General features: G+C 41.0%; 5 protein-coding genes across 8 annotated transcripts in view; 2 read left to right on the top strand and 3 right to left on the bottom strand.

The window, feature by feature from the left end:
- Positions 1–14,975, bottom strand: part of LOC139108354 (uncharacterized) — a 42,526-nt gene extending 27,551 nt beyond the window's left edge. The window contains exons 1-4 of one of the 2 annotated variants that reach the window (XM_070666552.1): positions 14,526–14,975; positions 1,070–1,318; positions 864–994; positions 148–643 (exon numbers count right to left, since the gene is read on the bottom strand). In XM_070666552.1, the coding sequence (XP_070522653.1) occupies positions 148–643; positions 864–994; positions 1,070–1,318; positions 14,526–14,626 (977 nt within the window). In that variant the 5' untranslated portion in view covers positions 14,627–14,975. Of the gene's footprint in view, positions 1–147; positions 644–863; positions 995–1,069; positions 1,319–11,486; positions 11,578–14,525 lie in introns of those variants that run through there. The other variant, XM_070666553.1, reaches the window with a different exon arrangement.
- A 126-nt stretch (positions 14,976–15,101) lies between these two features.
- On the bottom strand, positions 15,102–19,026 carry LOC139108372 (dnaJ homolog subfamily C member 8). Its single transcript, XM_070666594.1, has 6 exons — positions 18,918–19,026; positions 18,123–18,281; positions 17,962–18,028; positions 17,547–17,641; positions 17,307–17,452; positions 15,102–17,170 (listed from the first exon to the last, which is right to left on the bottom strand). Exons 1-6 carry the CDS (start codon positions 18,993–18,995, stop codon positions 16,936–16,938), a joined length of 780 nt encoding a protein of 259 aa, XP_070522695.1. The 5' UTR covers positions 18,996–19,026; the 3' UTR covers positions 15,102–16,935.
- Positions 19,027–19,060: 34 nt separating this feature from the next.
- Positions 19,061–19,794, top strand: Sem1 (Suppressor of exocyst mutations 1). The gene is made up of 3 exons (XM_070666596.1): positions 19,061–19,302; positions 19,414–19,510; positions 19,687–19,794. Exons 1-3 carry the CDS (start codon positions 19,218–19,220, stop codon positions 19,736–19,738), a joined length of 234 nt encoding a protein of 77 aa, XP_070522697.1. The 5' UTR covers positions 19,061–19,217; the 3' UTR covers positions 19,739–19,794.
- Positions 19,795–19,888: 94 nt separating this feature from the next.
- On the bottom strand, positions 19,889–23,900 carry LOC139108361 (uncharacterized). 2 transcript variants are annotated; one of them, XM_070666570.1, is made up of 10 exons: positions 23,763–23,854; positions 23,567–23,636; positions 22,760–23,478; positions 22,373–22,685; positions 21,933–22,288; positions 21,650–21,875; positions 21,218–21,556; positions 20,944–21,097; positions 20,712–20,875; positions 19,889–20,644 (listed from the first exon to the last, which is right to left on the bottom strand). In XM_070666570.1, the coding sequence occupies exons 3-10, from the start codon at positions 23,407–23,409 to the stop codon at positions 20,342–20,344; spliced, it is 2,505 nt and encodes an 834-aa protein (XP_070522671.1). In that variant the 5' UTR covers positions 23,410–23,478; positions 23,567–23,636; positions 23,763–23,854; the 3' UTR covers positions 19,889–20,341. The 2 variants fall into 2 exon arrangements, with proteins under 2 accessions (XP_070522671.1, XP_070522670.1); XM_070666569.1 differs by lacking the exon at positions 23,567–23,636 and having other exon boundaries at positions 23,763–23,900.
- A 248-nt stretch (positions 23,901–24,148) lies between these two features.
- Positions 24,149–26,179, top strand: Nac (GDP-fucose transporter nac). 2 transcript variants are annotated; one of them, XM_070666593.1, is made up of 5 exons: positions 24,149–24,632; positions 24,829–25,033; positions 25,109–25,247; positions 25,318–25,912; positions 25,993–26,179. In XM_070666593.1, the coding sequence occupies exons 1-4, from the start codon at positions 24,568–24,570 to the stop codon at positions 25,905–25,907; spliced, it is 999 nt and encodes a 332-aa protein (XP_070522694.1). In that variant the 5' UTR covers positions 24,149–24,567; the 3' UTR covers positions 25,908–25,912; positions 25,993–26,179. The 2 variants fall into 2 exon arrangements, with proteins under 2 accessions (XP_070522694.1, XP_070522693.1); XM_070666592.1 differs by having other exon boundaries at positions 25,318–26,179.
- Positions 26,180–26,225: the final 46 nt, after the last annotated feature.

Genomic DNA, 26,225 nt, shown 5'->3' with positions numbered 1-26,225 from the left:
ACGTGGCTCAATTAAATGGAATTTAATTTTATGTGTTATCTCGATAAATTTTAAATATGCAAGAATTATTTAAAAATAAATACTTAAAATTGGAGTCTGTGAAAAAAATTTTCTGTGAAAAAAAAAAAAAAAAGAAAGAAGTGATACCTTTGAGGAATGAGTGACCTCTTGGGCGACTCCTGCGGGCTTCGGATGTCCTCGAATTCCCTGGAGCTCCTTCTAAAAATGGGGATATTCGACTTTCTCTCGCCATGCCTCGGACTCGGCTTCGCTTCCGGCGAGATAAGTCTCGCGAGGATTCTCGGTGGTTTTATCAGCGACACTCTCTCGTCCTGCTCCTTACTCGCGTGCTCACTCTTCCTGCCTGATCTCACAGCATCCAGCGGTGGCACCTCATCTTCCGACTTGAAAGCCAACCTTTCTCGTTTCGTTCGCTCGTTGATTAACGCGTTCACATCTTGGCAGCAGTCACCAGTATCCTCGACGCGGTTTGAATCATCCTTTTGCGAGATCTCGAGTTTCGTCCTGTCGTGGAAGCCGGAATCCTCAAGCGGATCTCGATATTCCTGCCGGCGAGTCGGCAAGCTGCGGTATATTCGCAGCTCCGGAGACTTTCTCGCGGCCAGCCAGCGCGTCGGAGGACCTAGAAGGAAAGAATTCACCGTCAGCTCGCGGCAAAATAAACCGGAAGTAGCCGTGACTGGGTCTCGGGACGCGGAAATAAATAGGAAGTGTAAATTGCCGTAATTGTGACATTAATTAACGGTTCGTTGCGGATATTAACTCTCGCTTCGAGGCGAATTTTCCTTTTCCTCGAACTTTCTACCATGTCATCGACGGAAGATTAATTGTCGGGAACATACCATTAATCGTCCAGGCTCGCCGGACGCTGCAGCTCGGGTTGTCCACTGAGTCTCGTGTTGCTCTCTCGTTGATGGGCCCGTGGGATATTAAACTCTCGTACATCCACTTGCCGGTGACTACGTGCAGCTCCCTGCAAATCGAAGGTACTCTAAATCGACCGATTAAAAAGCCGGAGTTAGGTTATGTTAAGCGGAGGCAGGCTTACGCGATTTTGTAGCAAACGCTGCAGACCCTCTCGAGCTCTCTGTCACCTGCCGTGTGGTTCTTGATTTCGATGCGACACTGCCGGCACACGCGATGCTTGCAGCGAGCGCAGGTCGCGCCGGTGTTGTAAAATCTACCGAACGGCGCACCGCATCGCGCGCACTTGCGACCTTGATGCAATAGCTCGCTGCCAGCGGATGCCTTGAGCAGCCCGCTTCTTCTCAGGTACTGTAAATCAGCCTTCAGTCTCCTGCAAAACACAAAGCCGGATATGTAAGACCTGGCGTCGGGCCGGACTCGATAAACTCGCGGAGAACGTCGCGCGCGGATGCAGCCGCGGATGCCGTGGCCGGGAGGACTCGCTTGAAGTGCGCCTCGAAAGAGAACGTTCGAGCATGGATCGCCTCGAATGAAGACACCGTTCTACCCGCGCTCGACAGTCGTCTCACGTTGCAGCTCTTACGTCGGGCTTTCCATGTCGACGCAGATTGAGTTATTTAAAAAAAAAAAAATATATATATACATATAAATTTATACTTTTAAATAGCCCAAGCTAGAGACCTTGAACGTCGGCCTAGTTCGATCGTAATTACCTTCCTCGGCTGGAGAAAGATTAAGGGGGAGCCGAGTTTCCCCGCACGAGTGTCGGATTTTACACGGCCGGGTGCGCCGTGAGGTTACGCTCAATTATTGTTCTGCTCGTGGCGCGAAAGAAACGCGGATAATTAACGGGGCGTCGTGCAACGCGCATATGTTAAATACGCTCGTCTTTACGTCGGCGAATGCGACCGCTCGTCGCGCAGGCGGAAGCGAACGAGTTCGCGGATAGGTATCGGCGCTCGATCGCCGCTTCGTTCCTCGTCGCCGGGACTTAATGGCCGGGGCTTACTCACGCAACTGACGCACGTGACGTGCCGTGTGCTCGCCTTCGTTCACGAACAACCGTTCCATCGCGCGCGAGCGGGCCGGAAAAATCGTCGCGATTGTCCACCCGAGCCGAGAAACGGACCACCGGATTGCGATGACTCGCGTGGTAAGAAAAAAAGAAAAATGTAAACTACATTGACAAGAATTAAATTTAGAACAGTGGAAAAATTAAATGAACAATTATTATAATATCGCGGCGATACTAAAAATTAATAATAATTATAATCTCTCGACGGTCTAAGACTACTGCGATATAGAAGTTAACTGTCGCCGCTTTTCCACGACGCCGATTAGTTTTCTCGCTTGGCACGAAGTTGGTCTATCCCGGAGAAAGACCCGGAGGAAGTGAGCAGCGCTACCAATATCTGGAGCACTAATTTATAACAAATAATCGATCGTCGCGCTTCTTAATTTCAGTCGTAAAAAAACGCCGCGATGATCCACCGTCGTTCTTTCGGTCGTTCGTCTGTTGAGTGATAGTGTTAGCAATTGTAATTGTAAAAAAAAAAAAGCAGAGCAGAGTGTCAAGTGATTTAAAGTGCTACAACACGTCAGGATAATCCAGAATTCTGCCACAGAAGGAAAGAAGGAAGGAAGGAAGGAAGGACGATAACCTAACCTAGCTTAATCGGAAGATACAAATGTAAGTAAACCTGCAACATGCCGTAGATCACTCAATTGTAATTATTTTTTTAAAAATTAATATAATTAATTAACTTCCGAGTCTAATAACGCTTTGTAACCTTTGGTCTAAAAAAAAAATCGTCTCTAAACGTAGCACTTCACATACACTAAAACTAAAAAATAAAAAAAATCGAAACGTTTTACATTAATACAAGATCTACATAGAACATTCGTGGAACCGTGATTAATAAATAATTAATTACCGGCGCAAATAAGCCCGCCAAGTACCGCGAGACGCAGCCTGCGCGCGTTTATTTACGCTCGGCGTTATATAATCAGACATTTGCTTCAAATGTCACGCAGCTGACGACCGCGATTATGCAATTAATCGCAAATTTCATTCAATTCTCCTCCCCCCGGCATTTACGAATCTTCTTACTCATTTTTCGTTGCAAAACCTTACCGATCGCGTGCCACGGCGTGCCTGAACCGCGGGATGTGAATCCTTCCAAAGACAACACCGACGTCACCAGTAGATATCCGTCTTTCTGTCGAAACGTGCGCCAGGTGATCATATTAAATCCCGAGACGAGATAATCTGTCTTTTCTCTGACTTTATACGAGTTTCCCAACGAGCGTTTAATCGACCAGAGTGATAAATCGCCGTGCGAGGCGCGCGGAAAGAAAAAAAAAAGACCTCCCGACGACGGAATATGAACGTACGGACTGCGCCAACGGCGATAATGACTCACGAACCGATCGTATCTAGGCTCCTTTTGTTATAAAAAGATTCGACGCGCGTGACGAAAGGCAGCCGCCTCTCGGTTCGGTGCCAACAACGTCGCGAGGACGTTCCGCTGGACTTTCGTCGGGAAAATTGAACCCTTCAACCCCCCGGTAGACGCGTGGGGTGTAGAATTCTTTGTTCTAAAAGAATGATTTCCTTCCCTCCCCCCCAAAAAAAAAAATGTTAGAATTACAAATTAAAATCATTTATATTAATTAATGTAGGCGCAATATCAAATAAAATTAAATAAAACATAAAAATAATAATTAAACTGTGATGTAAATAACGCGTCCATTTTGTATCTTGAATTTTAACGCGAAAGATTAAAATGATTAATCACAATTAATTATAAACGCGATCGATTGTGCGTCACGCTGAGTGAAAAAGCGCGCCGTTCGAGCGGCGTAATTTTCGACAAAGCGCCCGTCTTCGGATTTTTTTTTCCCCGTTCGGTCTCGTTTATTTTATTTCAATCTCCCCACCGGGAGGATTTGTTAATCGTTTTGTTTAACGACACGCGAGCGGTTACGGCATTTATTCCGCGCGCACGAGCTGAATTCGCTCGCCAAACGCTCTGCAATTTCACGTGTTGCAATAATGAAATACAGTCTACTTCACCTACTCCCCCTTTTCGTCTCACCCCCGCCTCTCTTTTCTCTCCCGCCGGTTCTCTCTCCTTCCGTCTCGTTCCCCGCGTCGGATCGGGCACGAACAATGAATCGCGCGAGAGAATAGCGATAGACCGGCGAAGGAGTAGAATACCAATAAGTGGTTATCCGGCCCGCGAAGAAAATTTCCATACTCGGCGAAGCGAGTTACCGCCGTCGAAGATACGCGCGCAACTTTTCCCAAACAACCGCTCTGGGTTCGGAAAAAAAAAAAAAGGGTGGGAAAAAAAAATCTGTTTCGCTACTGCTATTAAAACTGTGAAAATGATTGACATGTATCACTATATTCGATTAGAATTGACCGAAATTAACGGCATGCGCCAGATTTATTCTGCTCGTTTAATATTCGCAAATAGCGGCAGAGCAGCTTTTTCTTCTGAAAACCGGCCGGTCTTAGAGCGACGATCGGCATAGAAAATTTAGCTCTCCACCGCGAGAGACACTCGATAAAGGCTCGACTTGATTTGTTGAAAAGGAGACGCGATAAAAGACGAGGCGAGGTGACGGAGGATCGTCTTGTCGATCGCGTGAATGCACACGCGGCCGCGCACCTGGACCGATCCTCCACTTCCGTCTCCGACGGAGTCGGGAAAATCGCGCGCAGCATCCGAACGTGCAGTTACGTCCCGAACAGAATCAGATATCGCGATCGAGAGAACTGCGTCTGATTGTGAGTCCCGCGCGAGAAACTTTTCTCTTGGTTACTCGTGACTTTTTTTTTAAAGATTTCCTGGCATTTAATGCAATTATATTAATAAATCTTTATCTAAGAAACATAAAGAAGGAAAGTAAATAATTTTCTTAAATTAGAAGAAATGTATGAATCGCGTTTGTGTCGCCTGAATCGATCGGATATCAATATTTAATAAAAATAATTTTTTTTTCTGCGGGGTTGAGTTTTTATACATTTATGCGTAATGAAAACTTTTTAGTAAAATTAAATTGTAAAAAAAAAAACCTGAACGGTGCTGTATTTAAATTTCATCGAGAAGGATGCGTCGGATTGCGTAAAGCGTAAAATATGAGCACTCCGCATTAATGCGGGATTTAAACGCGAATAGGCGTGCACATCCGGTTGCTCGCTGCCATTTCTAAGGAATGAGATGGGCTTAAAGATGAGCCCGTACTGGTTGCGGGCAATCAAGCCGGCGCCAACCTATTTAACTCGCGTCGAATATATATTTTTCTGATTTTCTCGCTGAGCACAGGCGATAGGAATTGACCGCCGTACTTAAACCAATTACACGGAACTAATTATGCTTGAAAATATCTACACAATGGCTAAAAAATGGCTATAAAAAATTATGTTAATCGTCCACGCGTGTCTACATAAACGTAATCGAAAGAACTCTAAAAAAAATGCAAAAGTAACCGCGTCACCAAAACGCTCATCTATTACGCAAAAAAAAAAAAAAAAATAATAAAAAAATAAAAATAAAATAAAATGAATAAATAAATTATTACGAGAACGTGTCTTAACGGCATCCTTTAACATCTTCGAGATTTCCCCTGGAATGTTTAATATTCACTCAATGCATCCATAGTCACCGCGCCGCGCACACATACACACATAAGGCACGTTCACCCTGGAAGCCACTTTAGCTCCGATGACAGTCAGAATCTTGAACGTACTCGGGGCCACTTTGTTAAACGCGGGTACCACTTTCGGGGACCGGTCGGAGTGAAGATCGCCGCGACTTATCGGCGGCTTATCAAGGTACGCGCGTACGGGCGCATTGTCCCGGTGCACAATTGACGGATCGTTGCTCGGCGAAGGGAACGCGCGACCCGGTCGGCCAAGAGCACCTCGCGAGTGCTCGGCTCGTCGCGATCTCGCCGATCGGCGAGCGGGGGCCCGACCGTGGGGCCTCTCGGTACGCTTCGTCTCGTTTCGCTCGCTTCTCGGGCCCCAGGCCCCCGGCCAGCGGGGGCGTGACTCGACGTACATTAGACGACAGTAATACCTCGCTGTAGACGACGCGGTTGCACCGCGCCTAATATGGCCTTTCCACTCGATTTCCATCGCGACCGGTAACGAGCACTCAGCGACGCGGAATTGCCGGACTCCGGTCGCTAGATCGGCCGAGTCCTTTTTATTTAAATCCAGCGCGAATCGCAACTTTTTCAGCGGTCGAGTGACAAGTATAAATCCTCTGACGGGTACTTTGTGATAATTTAACAACGATTCAGTCAAAGCGAGCCGATGGACCGATCGGAGAATTTAAAGATTAATTATCTTTGCTAGAAAGAAAACGCGTCCCAAGTTTGCGACGAGAATCCAGATAAAAAAAAAATTCTCTTGTTTCTTTTAAATTTTTTTTATGTCTAGCGCGTTAAATAAATAAATTTAAAAAAATTTTTTAATTCGTCTACAAAAAAAAAGAATAAATAAAATGGCAGAAAGAGTATGCCATTTGAGGGTCAATTATCTTGACGAAACGTTCCAAGTGTCGCAACGCGCCGAATGATTTGCATATCTTCGTAACTTGCAGAGGAAGCTGCGTGGGAGAACGCATTCGTATCGCCGGTCCATCGTCGAGATCTCGTATTGAGGATGCTGTACCGTAACAGTGTGCCCGATCGCTAATCGACACGTTTCTCAAAGACGTATCGGCGAGAGCAAATAACGACTGGACGAGTTTTCGGTTATCAGGGCGATAAGCGACCTGTTATATCAGCGTCCGTCAATACATTATATTGACTTACACGTAGAACGCGTCGCGGCACGATCGCGCTCCACGATAATCGGTCCGATAAAGGAGAAACATATATATATGTATATACTCATTTAGTAATCGCCGGTACACCGACCAGATTTTTTTAATCCTTCGCGCAGGCAAGGCGAGAAGGGAACCGATCGAAGTCCTAAAAGTAATAAATCAAGCTAACGCTTCGCTTGCCGACCGGCCGTTCTTTTTCGCTGCTAAGGTATTTTAATGCCACCCCAACGGGTGGAAGTTTCAACGAAAAGGGGAAATCAGGTCGCGGGGGTCAATATCTGGATGTCGTGTCTTGAGAATGACGGGGACGTTTTTGTTCGCGTCACGGCGAAATGTGGAGCGGAAGAGGATAAAGAAAAATAATTGTCTTCAAACAGGGAGAAGCCTGACGGGCCGCGGTGTATCATTCCACGTCTCCGCGGAACAATGACATTCCCGTCATTAAATTGTCGGGTTAATTAAATCGCCGGGAGGGCCACAGGAATGTTGTGATTAACTTCGCGAGCTGGCCAACACGTGAACGCCGTGATTACTCGTTGGCCTAGCGTTTTTTTCAGCAGCTTGGGATGTCATTTTTATTTACCGAGGCGTCGCGTGTGAAATAAAAGAATTTCAATAATTAGAAAAAAAAAATGCACTGCTTTAATTTAACGAAAAACTGCGGGAAGTCCTAAAACGTCAATATCTTCGCGATTTAAATCTAAAATTAATAGCGCGAAACATAAAATCATTGCTCAATCTTTTTAATATTTAATTCATAATTATCGGTATTTAATTGATAGTAATTGAGCCGGTGATACTGAAATTAAATTTCTATTAAAAAAAGAATGGCGAAATAATATTACTGTCAGGTAGTTTTTTAATTAAAATTATTCTCCCTTTTGTTAACTTAACGGAAACCTTTGCTATTTCACCGCCGTTCTACGGTGTCCCCCCCGAGTTCTTTCTTGCTCGCAGGTCAGCGCTTTGCTTTTCTACATTTCGCATACTGTACGCCGTCGCGACTTGGCTTGCGCAACTGGGAATCGAGCGCGAATCACGTGTCGAGCTCGCCTTGAAGACGTCAAAATATCGTCACGCACATTCGGTGCGTCGACCCTGCAGACAGGTCCGGTCTTTTTCTCGTTCGCCATCAGGAACATTTCGTTGCATCGCCCGCTCAGAGATCGGTCCCCCATCCCTCCCCCTGTAGACGCCACGGTAGGTAGGTAGGTAGGTAGGTAGGTAGGTATGCACGCGCGCCAGGAGAACCGTTATTCAACCTTAAGGTTTAAGGTTCGTTCTCCAGGCAACCCGCGTCCACGGGCCTAGTCGACCGGACGTGGATTTCCGCGTTCCGTACAATCGTCGTATATCCATCCTCTAATTTTCCGAACAAGCGAGGTGCCGATAAAATCGGTAATAAAAATAATATTGCGCTCAAACACGTGCTCGCCGCTCTGCAATCTTTCATTGAATTATCCTTCGCTCGTCCGATCTTTATTACGAGCTTTATCATCTTTTATTTATTTTATTTTATTTTATTTTTATTTTATTCGAAGACTTTCAATTTTAGATTATTTTTTTAATTTTATTTTTCTCTTATGTAATTCCGTGACATTTGTTTGAATAATGGAAAAGAAAAAAAAAAAAACAGCAAAATGCATCGCTTCCCTCGATTCGGAATAAAAGTTAACTCTTCTGTTTGCGGCGAGGTGATCTCGCAAGGCGACACGTAACGAGATCGCGTGTCGGGATACCGCCGCCTAATATAGCTCGCATTATTCGCGTGATATAACGTCGAAATATTATGCGGGCGCACACTTCGCCCGCTTCTTTCCACCTTCGTGTGAAAGCGCCATTCCGGGACGCAGAAAGACGAGACTCGTTCGCACGGGGGGTCACGCGGCCGGGCCCCGCGAGAGCAGTCATTGACATTGGCGAAGCGAGCGGCGGGAAAGATGAGAAAGTACGAAAGAGAGAGAGAGGGAAAGAGACGGCGACGTGTCTCTTTGAGAAACGTGACTAATATGGTCTCGCAGTGTCTTTACACGTCGCCGTCCTCTCCGATTTCTTCGACGAAGCTACTTCGAAGTACCTGCCACTCCCTCGCTCCTCAAAGTCGAAAGATTCAAAAACGCGAGAAACGGAAGGGAAAAAGAATAAAATTAAATCCCGGGGCCGAGGAAAGTTGACCGAAGACGTTACGCGAAAGAACCTTCTTCCTATATTATTATTACTATTTATTAATCGCGTAGGGGTCCACGAGAAATTAAACGTGGGTCGCTAATGAGAATATATCGAAAGACCCTCGGCGGTTTAAACCGCCTCCGTGCGTGAACCGGCAATTTTCGATATATTGGAACAATTAAGGGCTCGTATGGAAGGTATACGATGTGGCAAGCGTACGTGAGGTTCAAAATTGCAGGTGCAACCCACCACGATATTAGCAAATTACACGGCGGAGTGGCATTAGGCGGTGCACGCCGAAGACGCAAGAATGTGTCTAATTACACGCTCGTCGCGCCACGAAGAATCGCGTAAGAGGAAAATTATCCGCCGCTGAAACCCCGCGGGATGCTCGAAAGCGCGACGCAGCTTTTTTCTTTCTTTTTTTTTTTTCTTTTTTCTTTTTCAAGGGGCTTGAATTAAATTATAATATATAATTTATTAAACTTTAATTTATTTCGTTATTTTTATTAATACAAACATTGCTAGAGAAATCAGACTTGAAAATTAATTAAATTCATATAATTGTGGCGATTAAAAAATCAAACTTGCTTTCTGAAGTGACTGACGAGTAAAGAAAACGCTTAAGCGTTTTAACGACAAAGTTTCTTTCTCATTCCCAGATGATTTCACATAATTCCATGATTTATGAAGTGCGATAATGTCGATTTCTATCACTCCACCGATGTGTACGGTCATTCTTCTAACAGGATGCGTAATGTGTGATTTATTCCTTTCGAATTCCCTTCCAATTATCACGATTATAAATTACACTTATTAATCACAAAATATAATCGTATTTAAAAATAAAAAGTTAACTTCTTCACAATTTCTTGCGCGATTTATTTTAGAAATTAGCTCGTACTAATTATATTATTACACATGGACCGAATTATACGCCGGCATTCCTAGATACCGTGGGGGTTTCACTCTTATTATCACCGTGATCCGATTAATATTCCGTAGGACAATTTTGCTTTTAGTGTCCGTTCTGTGACTCGCCGGTGGATAACGATTCGTACCTGCAGCGGCAAGTGCGAGGAAGAATAAATACATTTATAATCTCCCCGGCGAACAGTGCAGAGGGAAAGAGAGATAGAGAGAGCGCGAACATGATATTTTACTTAGGCGTCGGAGCAATCTTGGATAATGCTGAAAACAGGTTTCGCGCGAATGTCTTACTTCTTCCCGGCGACGACAACTACGACGGTCAACGATTTGACGGTGCCCGAGTCGTGTTCGCCCGGTCTACGTTCATCGGGCACGACTCCTGCGGATGGCTGATAAGTAGAAAGTACAATGCAACGCGAATGACGCCGATAGAACGCACGCCGCATGCATAACGCGGGGAAAAAGAGACCGAACTGGCGAAGCAATCCGACTTGCTTCGGGAAAAGAAAAAAAAAAAAAAATACAAATAAAATAAAATAAAAAATTGCCCGATTATCAATCCGCGCGAAATTATAATAAGTATCTCTTTATGATTTCGTGTATTCTGGTAATAACTGAAGACACGATTCGACACAGAGAAGATAATCTTTGAAGATCTGTATGTATAGATTCTACCGTGTTTTAAATAATTTTTTTTTATAATTATATAGGAGGAAAAAAATTAAAAATAATTAATTTAGATTTTTTGAATTTTTGAAATAAATAAACGATACGTAGGTGAGGAAGATTAATGTATAGGCAAAAAGTGCTGATCGATAACAGTATGACAAATTGAAAAGACGCGAGCGATAAATCAAATATCACCGAAGAATATGGCTCTTTCGAGTCAATTATCCCGGAAAAATGAGATAAATTAAAGAAGATAACGCGAGATTTCTTATCAGCCGATTTGATAACTCGGGCAGCCACTGTCAAAATAAAATGACTCACGCGTCAGAATGCGGTCTCCTGGTGATCGTGAGCAATTTTCCCAAGGGATTACCGTCTTCTATACGAGTAAAAAAAAAAAATTCCACACCTGACGACTCATCCTCCATTTAATCGTCGCGCGAAACGCATGATCAGCACCAGCCCCGAACACGATTCCGTAGGTCCTCGTTCGCGTTCCGTAAACTCGGACGTTGAAAACTTAAACGAGTGTATTACCCGAACTCGCGTTAAAAATCGCAAAGCACGGTGCGCCCACGAAAAAATCTACTCTTCGATCATTTGCAAACGCCAGTCGATCTTCCTATCGTAATTAATCTATTTTATTTAATTACAATTGCAGAGAGAAAAAGGTAGAGCGCCTGATATCTCATCGAGATAGAAGAAAAAGGACTGATCCTGGTATTTTCCGAAGACTTTCTCAGTTGGAAGCCCGGGGGTACCGAGGAGCGGTACGCCGGCGCAACGAATCTCCGTTCAACAACCTTCGCTGGACGCGCCGTGTTTCACCGGCTCCTCGAGAAAGGACCCTTCACCGCGAGGTTCGCGGCTCCGAAATCAACGCGGTAAAGAAAGAGAGAGAAAGAGAGAAAGAGAGAGATTTACCCCTGGTCGTTGTCGGCTCCCTGAACCACGCGGACCACGTCCGTCGTCGACATGGCCCCGGCACTCGGCGTCGCCAGCGATCATCGGTCCATCTTGATCGCTCCACTCGCGATGAATCCTTTGGACGTGATAAAAAAAATCCGTTTTGGTACAGCTTCTTTACGCGGTTCCAGGATATTCGGTTCCCTCGGACTCGCGTTTCTTCTCACTACACTTCTGCGGATGGCGCACGTGTGCGCTCACTGGACCGGGCTGGGATGCTGGGGTCCAGGCTGGCTGGCGCCCGTCAAGGCTACCCGCGCGAGAGAGCGAACGCGCGGCGATCCAGGAGGGCCCCGGTATTCGTCCTCGTGCGTCTCTACCTGGGTCCCCTCGCCGCGAGAAAAGGGGTAGGAGGGGAGGCAAGGGGGGGAGGAGGGAAGAAGAGATGAAGAGACGAAACCACGAGGAGCTGCACGCACGGCGGTGAACGCCACCTCACTGAGGCCTATGGCTCTCCTCTCCACTCCGAGCGACGAATGTCGTGCCGCTCGTCGGTTTACCTGTGCAAGCGGCGCACGGACACGCACACGCACGCACGTGGCGTTTTTCTACGCCCGTGCGCGAGCGTTCTTTTCCTTTACGCGTGTAGACAGATGCGCGAGGCTTGATTGGGCCCCCGGTGTCTTTGTGTGCGGTGTGTAAACTGGCGTGGCATGTTCCTCGCGTTGTATCCGAGGGCTCGCGTGTGTGCGCGAGGGACACGCCGGTGGAGGATATTCTTTTCCCCGTATCGGCGCGAGCGTTACAGAAGCGCAAGTCTCGACTTGCGCGCGTCACGTGCAAACTGGCGCGGCGTGTTTTTTTGCATCGGTACGTACGGATGCACGTGTGCGCGTCACGCACACGTAGACTTCGCGGGCGCGCGCGGCGACGGCGCCGAGTATTCTTTTACCTACTACCTGCGACGATAACCGGCCGATCGGAGTGCGTTAGCTGTGCGTGTATGTGCGTACGCTGGGAAGCAGATATGGCGTTTATCTGCGCCGACGGCAGCTAGCGAACGTGACTTTAGAGTCGTGTTCATCGAGTTTCACGCGTTTTCATGTATGTACCGCGCCGGCCGGATTGCCGATGACTGATTTTCTCCCCCCGTTCTCTCATCCCTTGTCTCTGCCGATTAGTTACGTACGCTAGCCACTGTCGCCGCTGAAAACGCTATATCTGCACTTCAGTGCACACCGACGCTCTCTTCCCTCCAGCCACGGGAAGAATTCTCGGCCCCGTGTATTCGTGCGTATGTGTGCATTCTACCTGCTTCGTAAGGCGCGCGCGTGTGAGCACGTTGCACGGTGTGAGGAATCGGTGATGTATGACAGGTAAAACTGAATGTCCTGAGAAGCTTAACAGACGTGACGTTTAATTGAAACAACTTGGAAAACGAGGAAAAGAGTGACACACTCGAAGGTACGTCGTTTCTTTAATTTTCTTTGCGTCTCGATAAAAGCACTCACTTATCTATCGGAGCTTAATTTTAGTAAGATCTGATAAAATATTTCTGTTAATTGATAACGAAATAATTTTATTTCTTAATACTTTTGCTAAAAACGCGTATAAAAAAAATTCCCTTTTTTTTTAATTAAAACGAAATAAATAAAAATAAGAAAGTTTATCACGTTTCGTTACTTATCAATTATCTGCAAGATATTTTTTATAAGAGATATGTATTTTAATAAACAAAATGTGTCTTTATTTTATTATATGATTGAATTAGAGAATGTTCATTTTCTAACGTATTAATAATCTAATTGGCGGCGATGAATATCATCGTCAATGAATCATCAATTCATTATCATCGCGAGTCACTTAGAAGCGGAACGGTTTTGCAGTAATACGAGAAAGAGAATGCGAGCAATGCCGCTGGAAGCGATCCGATCAATTATACTATTATTGTGCTCGCAGTCGGTGTTGTTGCCACAACTTCCTGTGCGTTTTATTCATAAGAACCACTTATAAATTCTACGTCAAGGCACATTCTTCTGCTCGATATTCAACCGCGTTGTCTAACATGGTTAAGTATAAAAAAAAAAAAAAAAAGAAAGGAAAAGTCCAGTTTGTCTTTCGTAAATTTATTTTTTTTTTTACTAATTTATCAACAGGCTCGTTTGCAAAATTATATCTTGCAGGTGAACGTAATTGCTGATATTAAAGTGCTCGTTAAACGAGACGAGGCGAATGTTAATTTATGAAGTTTGATAGAAAAGCAGATCGAAGCGGAACGAAGACGTCGCGGATTCGGCATGAAAACGTGGGACTTAGGCTGGCTAAAATTCGTAAAGGCAAGGCAGGATTTTGCTACCTGTTGCGCTTCACTTGCAAACTCATGGTATCTACGTACTTGCCGCAAGAACGTAAATGCATCGCGTGCGACGCGATATGTAACGTGTAGCTCGGGTATATTAAGACTTCGACGCAAGCCTTATCGCGTATAAATTTGCCTAAGCGCGATTAAATAATAGAAACATGCGAGCCTTATGCTTTTACGTAAAAGATATGTTGTAGGCATTGTTTAATATCTGCTTCAATTAATTATTGATTAACTTTAACGTAAAATACTAAAAAAATTAAGTAAAAAAAAAAGTTTCAAGTTAAGATGAGAGCACGAATAATTCTTCTTCTTCTGTTTTTTCTTTTTTTTTTTTTTTTCAGTGACGCAGCATAGCAATTAAGAATTACAAAATATGCTGCGTTCTCATTACATACCGTTCGTCACCGAAGTACATACCACATATTTGCAAATCATAAGACCGAAGCAGCTCGTGAAGGTTACAGAATCGACTCGTAACGAAAATAAAATTCAACCGCTATAAATATTTCCCCCGTGTTTCCTCGCGAAAGGGACGAAAGAACGAAAAAAAAAAAAAAGAAAAGAAAAATTTGCAGATACTTAGAAGAGAAAGCTTCACAAATTTCAACCCGGCCTTCTTGTTCCCTTCGCGTTTCAATCCGCGTTCTTTTGTACTTTCATAAATATCGAAGGATCAGTTTCCAAGTACTCACATGATTCTCAGCAGTTCCCAGCTACGAGTATCTTCTATCCTCTGAAGAATCTCCAGCAGCTGGTCCACGTGCTTTTCCGTCATTTCCATTTTCAATCGCATTATACGATGATTCTCTGATAAGCAAAATCCGCCCAAACTCTCAAACTGTGGCCGCAAACGAGTCCATTCGGCCACGTTTGCGATTGCACGTGCTGTCGGGCGTCACGTACGCCGTCACACTGTTTCGGAATGTTGATGTCGCCTTCCCAGGATGGGCAATGTGTCCGAAAACACATTCCATTTACATCTTATTGACGTCACGGCGCGAAAGACGTGAATAACGGTACGCTTCGCGCATTTCGGAAAAGTCCGATTAAATTTCACGTGCAAAATTACGTTTTTTTTCTTTTTTTTTTTTTTTAATTAATTACCTATCTCCGAATATAACATTTTTTTCTTATTTTTTAACCAATAAGAATCCGGTTCTCTCAGTCGTAAAGTAATTCTGCATGTGTCGCAAGAGCGTCCAAAGTGGTCGAGGAATCATCAGGCGAGAGAAATGTGGAAAATTTGGAATATTCTATGTATCGAGATGTACATATATATATGTATATTTTTCTTTTTCCGTAAAGATTTTTCGCATGCGAAGAGTAAGAACGATGCATTTCACCGCCTCACAGAACGCACGTCGATCTGAATGGACGTCTTGCATCGCCGCAGGGATCGCGGTCCGGTCTGCCCGAACGCATTCGAAGAGATATATACACGCTATTAGACACTGAAATTGCAGCACACGTCGCACAGTGCGAACAGTCTTTTGGAAACAATTTATATGTATAAGTTATAAAACACCCATCGCGATAGTTAAAGATCAACCGGCGTCGCCGTGACTTCATTCGGTACGAAATCGAGGCCCTAGCGATGCCGCGATCTGACTTTATGGCACGAGAATCTCGTTATAATCTTCTAACAGTTCGGGCCATTCGTATAAAACGATTCCGACGATTTCGAGAACCTCGGGCCGCTAAATCACAGATCGGTTTCTCGAGATCTCAAATCGATCGGATGTTTCGCATCGACTTTCGTCCTGGCGAACGCCTTGTATAATCGCTTATTACAAATTGTGTCGTTTTAAAATAGTCGAGGGTTCATCTGCGCGGACTTGGCATTTACAGAAATAGTGTCATGGTAGTTTTCCGATTCTGCATGAATTTGCACCGTGGTACATTAGATATACGGTGTACTTTCCCCAATGGACAGCGTACGTTTAATAGTAAAGGTACGAGACACATGTAGATTATAAAATTGACAATTGTGTTACGCAACAACGTTAGGATACTGCAAACGTACAGTGCTCCGGAGAAATCAATCATTTTCGTTTCCCCCCCTTTTTTTTTTTTTTTTTGCTCTTTTTACATGAAAGTCAAAGAATTCGCAAATAACTTTGCGAAAAGATAGGAGTTTACATAAAAGACTTCTGCAATCGAATCGTTCGTTTTGAAAACGACGTAAAAAGGTAGTTCAAATAAAAAAGTAGCAAAAATAGATTTAAGTCTAAGCTAGCTAATCGAGATTAGCTTATTACAAATGAAGTATTTAAATACAAGGTGAATGATTTTTTAATCAGATTAAAAATTCTGTTTGATTTTAAGTAGACTTTTAATGATTTTCGTCGTTCTCAAAATGAACGGTGCGATTTTACATAACACGCATACGAAATTGCATTCATTTATATACACAAAGAGACGCATTCATTATGTTTCATTCATTCAATAGCTTCGCTATTGCTCCGCAATTTTTTTTTTGTTTCATATATTTTTCTCTTTTGCACAAATATGCTCTTAAGATTTTGTTCGCGGTAACATTTTCTATCGTTATGTGCCTTTAACATCTTTATTCTAACTTTGAATCACGAGTGGATCTAAGCAAGAGAAAATGGACTTGCAATCGACTTCCCTAAGTTCTCCAAAATTCGTTTACTCTGAATGCTGTATAGTGAGCAACGTTAAGTTCAAGTTGACGTATGGAAGTGATTCATAATCTTCAATAGTAATCTTTTTATTTCGATGAAAGCTCGTCGAGGACTTAATAGTCGCCATCATTCTGATAAAATGTCGATAAGTTTGACTATTAACTTGATAGTACTTGATAGAAACTCGAATATCGGCATTTAAATCTAGCAACGAATGTCAAGACCGAAATGTTCTTACTTTTACAACTGGATGGCTTGGAGTCAAAAGGATCCAAAATATCCCTTCGTCTTTTCGTTTCAAGATAAAGTGATCCGTTCGGTTTGTCGTTGGATCAGTATCGCGCGATATTAGATTTCTTTAACCTACCTTAACGCTGCGAGAAACTTTCTAAGATAAAACATTATGTCGACTAAAATCAGAATCTGCACATTGGAAGTAGAGAAAGACGAGGGACGATTATCGCGACTCCGCCTTCGTTTTCGGTGGTCTAAAGGCTTTCAATTTTTTTGCCTTCTTCTGCTTCGTGGCACTCGTGCCGGACTGGAATGCCTTCCAGCTATCGACGCGCGATTGTCTAGACTCCTCGAAATTTCGTTGCCATTCACGTTCCATTGCCGCTTGAGCTTCCGCGGACAATTCCTCTTCGCGTTTTCTCTTACGCTGTTCCGCATCTCTTGTAGCTAATTCTCGTCTAAAAAAGAAAAAGTTACATAAAATAATCTTATTTTTATATTTAAATTCGATAGTACGTAACACAATTAATTTTTTTTTTTGTCTACAATATTTTAATACACTTTTCATAATTTAAAGCAAAAATATATCCCTACCTCCTCCGTTCCATATCGGCAAACAATTTCATTGTCATAACCCAGACCGCATGTCTGTAGCCTTCTTCAGTTTCTTCCTCCAAAAGTATCGAACCCGAGTTTTCAGATCTACCTTCTTTCTTTTGCTTTTTCTTTTTTTCTGCAATCTTTAGAATTTCAATATTACGTATAAATTAATTGTAGGGCAAAACGCTTTGTTACATAAAAAAAAAACAATTTTGTTGTAAATGAAATACTTGCCATGTGATCAGTTCGGGCTTTTGCTTCCTCAATAACGTCCATGCATTTTGATCTGGTTTCTTCATTCTCCAAAGTTTTCCACGCCTTATTAACAACTGCAGTTAACAAAATATTTTTTTAATGTAATTTTCACACTGTAGTGTACACTAAAAAGCAGATATGGCATTTGCTGCGGCGAGCGGCGACGGCGACTGGCGTACGTGATTTCCACCTCTCTCGGCCGCCGAGGGTGGGGAGGTGTAGTAGGCCGCGTTCCCTCTGTCTTCTGTGACCGGTGCTTCGCACATATCTACGCGCGTGCTTCGTGTGAGATTCAACGCACACCACGCCAAGATCACGTATGCTAGCCGCCGTCGCAGCACCACGAACGCGATTTCTGACGGTGAGTGTACATTGTATGGTGTATTGTGCTCACTTTCAAAGGCTTGCTGTGCTCTTTCAGCATCATCTTGATTCTTGTCCGGATGGACCAAAATTGACATCTACAATTTTAGAATTGATAAATCAGAAGTCAAGCAATTGCACAACCAGAATTAAAATACAATGTCTCTTGTTAGAAAGAAAGTAAGTACTCACACGACGATATTTCTTCTTTATTTCCTCTATTGCTGTGCTTGGATCAATTTGTAAAACCTCAAATGGATTCAAATTAAAATAAGATGATCCAGGTCTCAGTAGTCTGTCAATTTGTTGTTTGGGAGTCAACACTGAATCTCTCTTCTCAATTTCTTTAACCTACAGAAAAAAAACACCATAAAACTGCTGTTTAAAAGATAAAAATAACACATAACAAAAATACATAATAAATACCGGACATATAAAAAACAAAATCAAGTTAGAAAATAATATTAGATTTAATGTTAAATTCTTGGATAACAGTAAAACATAACAAACTGTAATATAAGAATCTTTAAACATATATGTTTCATCTGTTTTCCTAAAGTTGTACGATAAAAAAAACTTCGAAAAGCACGGGTGCGAATAAAATAATTGTGATCCCCCAGAGAAAGGGCCTTGTTAAATAAAATACGTTCTCAATTAATTAACGACTGTTATTAGTAATTCTGTAAAACGTTTACGTGTCGGGACGAAGATCTCGACACGAGTTTTCGTGCAGGTTAAGCATGCCCAATGTTTAAAATATCGCGCAATACATTCGGCAAGGCTGCGATAAGAAAGGACCGACTAAAACACAAATATACGCGGCGGGGCAGCCGCGGATATTATTTTCAGCGTAAAGCGATACTTGTCGCGGTTACCGTTCCGCGTTTTGTTCACGTCCGATGTTGGAGCGCGAAGAAACGGCCGAGGGCCATCTCGCCGGCGTCGTCGTACGCAAAGGGACACCGGGATTGACGGCAGGCCACGTACCTCCGTGTAAAATTCGTTAAATTCATCCTCCTTCTTGGCGGGATTTTCACCTGATAAATTGCAGTCGGCGGCGGCCATCTTATTTACGACAAGCACGAGAGGCCCGCGATGGTGCTGCTGGCTGACGGCATGGCCGGTATCCGCGCTGTCTGTTTTACAGCAGTGCTTCTATTGGTTGATAACAACGCGAGATATTTTACGCTTTTATTGGCTGAATTCTTTTGCACAATATCGGATGCTCCTCAGTGCGTGAGTTCCTCGATTTTCTTCGAACGTTGCTCGTTGTAAAAATCTGCAAATATGACCGACAGTAAAAATGACAAGGCAAAAGTCGATCTCGGATTGCTCGAAGAGGATGACGAGTTCGAAGAGTTTCCTGCGGAAGGTATACATTTCTTAATAAATTAATATTAATGTTTGCACTTAACCTCAACAACGCCAATTCATCGTGATATATAAAATCAGATTTCGAGTTTAAAATAAATTCGGTGACTAGATTGGACCGCAAAGGATGAAGACGGCGACGATATCAGCGTTTGGGAGGATAATTGGGACGACGACGACGTCGAGGATGATTTCAATCAACAGTTGAGGTACTGTTTTGCAATAAACTTGTTTCTTAAACAAAAATATTCACATATATTATATATGTCATGAAGGCAAAGTTATCATTTATAGAAAGTCGTAAATACAACATAAAACAAAAATTACATCCTTTTAATATTTAAACAAGATCACAGAAAACTTACAATGCTATAATTAATTTCAGAGCACAGTTGGAGAAACAGAAAGCTACAACTGATACAACCAAGAAAAACTAGATTAGTGATGTATGTTTAATTTTATTATTATATATAAATAAATTTAATTAAACATACTCATGTATTTGTATCTTATGTATGTATATGTATGTTTATATACTCAAAAAAAATCTTTAGGATCTTTGGAATGTGATAGCAGAATTGTATAGCTTTGTATACACTATACATGCACCATATATTTTGTGGGAATGCACTCATAATTCTTTGTACAAAAAACTTAGTTATTAGGTAAGAAATGTGTATAGTGCCATCCCAAGAGCAATTCATTTCACATGTGGGTAATCTACCTATGGGTAGTTAATCAAAAGGAGCCATTATTTTCTAATGAAAAAAATACTTGGCATTTCTTATTGTAAGTGTATAATCAGGTACAGTCTTAGTTTTAAAAAATCTGTCGAGTGTTGCACGAGAACGTAAACGGTCAACATATGTTCTATCATATGGCACATTTCAATTTTTTGTTCACATAAATATTTTAATATAAGTATCTTAATGATTTTCTCAAAATCGTCGTTAAAAAAAAACATGATTATGTGCGAGTCTTCCTGTATCACCGCACGATTTTTTAAAAAATCGATCTAAAAAACTAAATAAAAATTATAATCAATTTGTGACGTTGTGATTTGTTTTACAAGAAATTAAAACTTCTGAAACTAATGCATCTAAAATTTGTAAATTTAAATCTAAGTTAATCTTTTTGATTTGATAAGAACTTAATAGATAATTCAAAGCCTTGTGAACGTCGTCTTCGCCGAATATCAACTTTGCATCGTACGATACTTTCTTTTTTAATATTTGCAACAGTTTGTCTTTCAACTTTGTGTCGTTTTGATAGTCGACATCCTGTGATGCATCCCAAGTTAATGAAGAGCCGTTCAGAGACTCGGATAACCAAATAATTATTTTCTGTAAATAACTTTAAAATTAACAAACCGCTAATGGAAAAAAAATACTTTCAAACATAATTTCTCACCTGCAGAATTGGTTCTGAAACGTTTCCGAATAATAATTTAGTCCATCTAACGACCGCTTCTTGTTGTAATGTATTGTTACTAGAAATACCTGCTAAAACCTCACAAATCACGTCTATCATCGTACAAGTCAAAGTTAAATTAGAATCTAACTCGTCTACTTCATCTAAAAAATAAAACGTTCCTTTAATATTATAAAGCATACATAATTTGTATAACAAAAAATGTAGTTACCGTCATAAGAAGTATTGATAGCCTCCCACCAGCAATCCATTAACTCGGAATCGCCACTTGCTTCCATTGAGTCAACTGCTTCGTAAGCTGTATCTACCGTACAATATTCTGTTCTTTCTGCAATCAATTGCTGGAGTTCACGGACTAGACTTTTCTAAAAAAAAAAAAAAATTTAATAAAAATTTTATATAACATATATTTTAAATATTTTAATAATTTTATTAATTAAAAAAAAAGTTAATCTATATATATCTTAAAATATAGAGTACATTACCGACTTTATGTCCTCAACAAATCTCCAAGGTATGTCGGACAAGGGCATTAAAGTAGGCGGAGAAGACGCTTCTTCTTCTTGATCCAATTCGAAGCCCGGTACAACGGTTTTTAATGTATTAAAGACACCAGTTACAGTCTTAGCCAGAAATCGATCTAAACGAGGCGCTATTGCATCGGCTTTTTTGTTCGCACTACTACTAGGTCGAAGAAAGTGACGTAGTTGCGGCGGACATTCATTCGCTAATCGCGTACATAACGTCTTCAAATACGTCTCTAATTCAATTCGGCCGCCTTCGGGTAGTACCAGTTCCGATATAACATTCGCAAACAATGGAATCTGAAATTTTACAAGCAAAATTGGTTAATTTAAATTATCTTTTAATTTATTGTTTCATTTCTTACGAATTTTTGCATTTTTTACAAGCCTTACTTCTTCTAAACTGAGATGCAACTGAACAAAATCAGCGTATTGTCGTTTGACTGTAGCTGTGGTCGTTTCAAATAGATCTACTCCACGTTGTTCGACATCGTCAAATTGTATGCAGTAGTATAATTGCTGAGAACCATCTGTTGCAGTATGAAATTCAGTCCACGGAATCGATAAATTCGTAAATTGGCTTCCTTCATATATTACATACGATTTTTCTTCAGCGTGTCTGAAATTTACACATTCATATAGTTCGCGTTTAAAGATAGGTATAGTTTTTACTAACAATGGTGTGGTTGCTGTAGATTTCTGTTGCAACACTTTTCTAAGCCTAGCGATAGTCGTCGCGAAATCTGTTGGTTCCTCGTATACTGGCGATATTTTGTCTTCGTCCAATTCCAGATCTGCGTCTGATATGCTGTCTCCCCATAAGCCTCTGTATTCTGTGGAGAGATTTTCTGTGGAAAGACCTTCTAAACATAGAGTCGGTCTTTCTAAAGTTGCCGTTAAAGCTGCATTTTTGTCTTCATTTGTAGTAGCTGCAGTTGGACTAGACGTGGATACAGATTTTGGCAATTGCTGCGGGATCACAGCCGCTGTGGCGGATGTAATACCGTCACTTAGAGCAACAGTTAGAGTACCCTAAAAAAATTAATAAACAATTTATCGATGTTTAATGTTATTACCGTGTAATTATCGTGCGTAATATTGTATAATTAAATTTACATTGATATTTTGTTTAACTGGAGTAGCAATTTCGTTTGACGGCGCTTCCAATAATTTTAATAGATTTTTAATCAACCAATCCGGGCAGCTTATCGTATCTATTGTTAATAAAAGTCTCTTCGCTAAAATAGATAACAAAAGTTTGCACGGTAACGAACTAGTTAATTCCCACTGTAAAAATTCTTGTGCCAGAACAGTAATTAAACGATGTAACATGTGTTCCAGCATTGAAGCATTGCGAGAACCAGGATGCAAATATTTATATGCCTCCTCCACATTATTTGCAGCACCTTTCTCGACTCTCCGTAACGCTCTGTAGAATGAAAGGTATGGTATTTTTACTAAAATTATAAAATTTAAAACAATTTTCGATTGATATATCCGTACCTGCGATATTCTTTCAAGTGTAACAGCAAAATATTAGCTAATTTATTACTAAACTTTATCTTATCTATCAAACTGGCCTTCCAAACGAGTCTGGTCAAGAACTTGCTCAACAAATACTGCGCTTCATCGGGAAATGATTTGTCATTACTTATATTCTTATACCAAATTTCTATACATTTTGCATTAATTGCTCGCGTCATTTCCGTGACATTTAACTTTTTTCTTCTCATTAACAGACTTTTGTTCTTACAGTTTTCGAACGCTGTTGCGTCATTATTGCACTCAACGTTATCTTTTTGTGCAGAATCCGAATTCTTTTCGTTTTCGCGGTCATTTTTGCAAATAATCTCCGTATCTTTATTCTCATTTACTGAGGAATTAGAACTTAGCCAATCTGCTAATCTCTTATGTGCCCATTTGTCCATAAACTTTAGAACGATTGGACTGTTAGCTTTCAGTGTAAGACGTAGCAAGCAACAACTAAGCCATACAGATGTAATTATGACAAATACAGCCCAAGAGATAGAAACATAAATCGGCAGAGGTGTAAGATCAGTCCATCCTTCTATAACTAAAGACAATATTGCAGTTACCACAGTAAAAACTAGCAATATTTGGTTCAACCAACTCATTGGTATAACTTTCTCCATTTTGCATACTACTGTGCTTTAAATCAGCAACAACTTAAGCATTACATTTTGTGCTACAGTAACCAGAACCTGTTAAGAAAAAAATACACATAATTTCTTGTGCTTCGTTATATCATACGTTATAAAATCAAACAGCAAAATAAAAAAAATCACATGCCAGATTTCAGAGAGCAAGCAAGAATTATTTTACGTTTGTAAAAAGAAAAAACACCAGTGTGATAGATTATCTGTAAGCATATGTTTCATTTACTTTTTTACGTACGCAAATAATCGTGAATATAGAACGAATGAGCTTGAGTGGTAATATTTAACACATTACGATCGAATTAATTCGTAATATTAAGATAACGTACCGTGTATGCATTCCCGCTTCAGTGCCAGCTGTTTATTTTATCGCCATTCCTGGCTTTTCCCGGTACGCGATTGATCTCGCCATCAACGCGATTCGGTCGCGAGAGGGTCGGTGCCTGCACCTCGTCATCTGTTATAATAAATCCATATCGCGCAGCCGTCCTAGATTACGATTTCTTTGCGTAGCCGATTTCCGTGGGAGGACCGCAACAAACGATATGGGAATGGAGCAGGATGGCGATGGTGGTAATATGGCGTTGCGACTTGCAGCTTGCACTTTGCAGTTGCACGAGTTGCACAAAAGCGTACAAATAACCAAGTTTTTTTTTTTTTTTAAGTCATTCATGATATACGTTTATTCTTGCACAGTGTAATAATGCCGATAATAATTACATTGTTTTAATTATAATACAGAGTGACTTAGATATAAAGTTTTAGGTTATGCTTGAAAATACTACGGCCGGTGCTCATTAACCAAAAGAAAAAAGCCTTAAATATTACATAACATTAACTTGATAAAATAATTCGTGTATTATTGAGAACGCTGTTATCTCATCGAGATTCGATGGCAAATAAATGTGGCAGTTTAAACTACGGATATACATTTTATCGAATGATATCGAATTGCAATCCCAAAATTACCTGCCGTTTAGTTGACACCGGTTTGCAAGCGACAACAATGACGTCGACGTAGGCTGTTAATTTTACGATAGCCGGAAAATTGTTCGATTATTACTGCAAGTATTTCGACACAACTGTTCAGCATTTAGCAATAATTATTCCAAGTTTAGCACAAATCCAATCAAGATGGAATTGGAGAGTAGATTAAAGTCAAAGTATGCATACATTACATTTGTGATAGCAGCCTATTGGTAAGTTGCAAAATTATATCAATTGCTCAAATATCGCTTTAACGTGTCGTATTGATAATTAAATATATTTATGTAAGTTGAACTTGTTTTTGAGACAGAAGGAGTAATAATGACAATTATTTTTGTAATTTAAAGTTTCAGCAATATCTTGGTCTGAAATCTTTGTCTTATGTGCAGCTTTAAATATTTTTTTTAGGATAGTCTCTATTTCAACTGTGTTCACAAATAAAGCACTCCTGTCCAGTGAAACAGTGAATTTGGATGCACCACTATTTGTAACTTGGTTTCAATGTATAGTGAGTGTAGCTATCTGCATTACTTTACACAAAATGTCTCAGTGGTTTCCAGATTGTATTGAAATTGCAGCTGGTAATCCATTTAAAAAGGACACTTTAAGAAAAGTATGTAAAAGTCGAAAATATTATCGTATAATATTTTTAATTCTTTGTATGTTTTATAAATTTTTCTCTTTGCAGGTACTGCCTTTGTCAATTTTATTTACTGCAATGATAGCAAGTAATAATTTATGTTTAAAATATGTTGACGTTGCATTTTATTATGTAGGCCGTTCGCTTACGACCGTATTTAACGTCTTGTTCACCTACATTTTACTCGGTGAGAATTACACAAAAACGAATTCAGTTAAGTTAAAATTATCATAGGAATTAATCAGCGAAAGTTGCAGGGCAAACGACGTCTTTGAAATGCATGGCATGCTGTGTAGCAATTATCGCTGGATTCTGGCTAGGTGTAGATCAGGAACATGTAGCGGGCTCTCTGTCCGTTCTCGGGACATTTTTCGGTGTGCTTGGATCGTTGTCGCTATGCCTGTATTCGATCCGTATGAAACAAACACTTCCGGTTGTTAATCAAGACATTTGGTTACTTTCTTATTACAACAATGTGTATAGTATTATTATTTTTATCCCGCTAATGATAATCAGCGGTGAGCATACAATTGTATTTAATTACGAGAAGCTCGGACATCCTTTTTTCTGGACTACCATGACAATTGGTGGTGTATTCGGCTTTGCCATTGGATACTTCACCGCGCTTCAAATAAAAGTCACGTCTCCTTTAACGCATAACGTTAGCGGCACCGCGAAAGCATGCGCCCAAACAGTTTTAGCAACTTATTGGTTCAACGAAGAGAAATCATTTCTCTGGTGGATAAGCAATATCGTCGTTCTTACTGCCAGTGCGTGTTATGCGAGGATCAGGCAATTAGAGTTATTTAAAGAATACGTGGTCGGGGAACGACAGCAAAAAGTCTAATAATGGTAAAAATGTATTTTGTATAAAATTTTATTTATAAAATATTTTACATTAAATCGTACATATAAATATTTTATACTTTAAGGAAGTACCAAATAATGGAAGATATATATATATATATATTATTCTTTATGTATATACATTGAAATTGCTACGGAAATTAATTTGAGGTTCGCAAAAAGATATGTGTGTATGTATATACAGATATATTGTATACAACAAACAGTATTATAGTATCATATTTTTTAAATATTAAGTCATTAAGTAATGCTTACAGTCTAACCAGTTTTTCTACAAAATGGTGTAAAAAAAATGTCT

Source organism: Cardiocondyla obscurior, linkage group LG15 (genome assembly GCF_019399895.1).
Source record: "Cardiocondyla obscurior isolate alpha-2009 linkage group LG15, Cobs3.1, whole genome shotgun sequence".
In the NCBI taxonomy this organism is placed as follows: domain Eukaryota; kingdom Metazoa; phylum Arthropoda; class Insecta; order Hymenoptera; family Formicidae; genus Cardiocondyla; species Cardiocondyla obscurior.
Note: the sequence above shows the minus strand (reverse complement) of the source record. Positions and strands in the feature narration are given on the sequence as shown.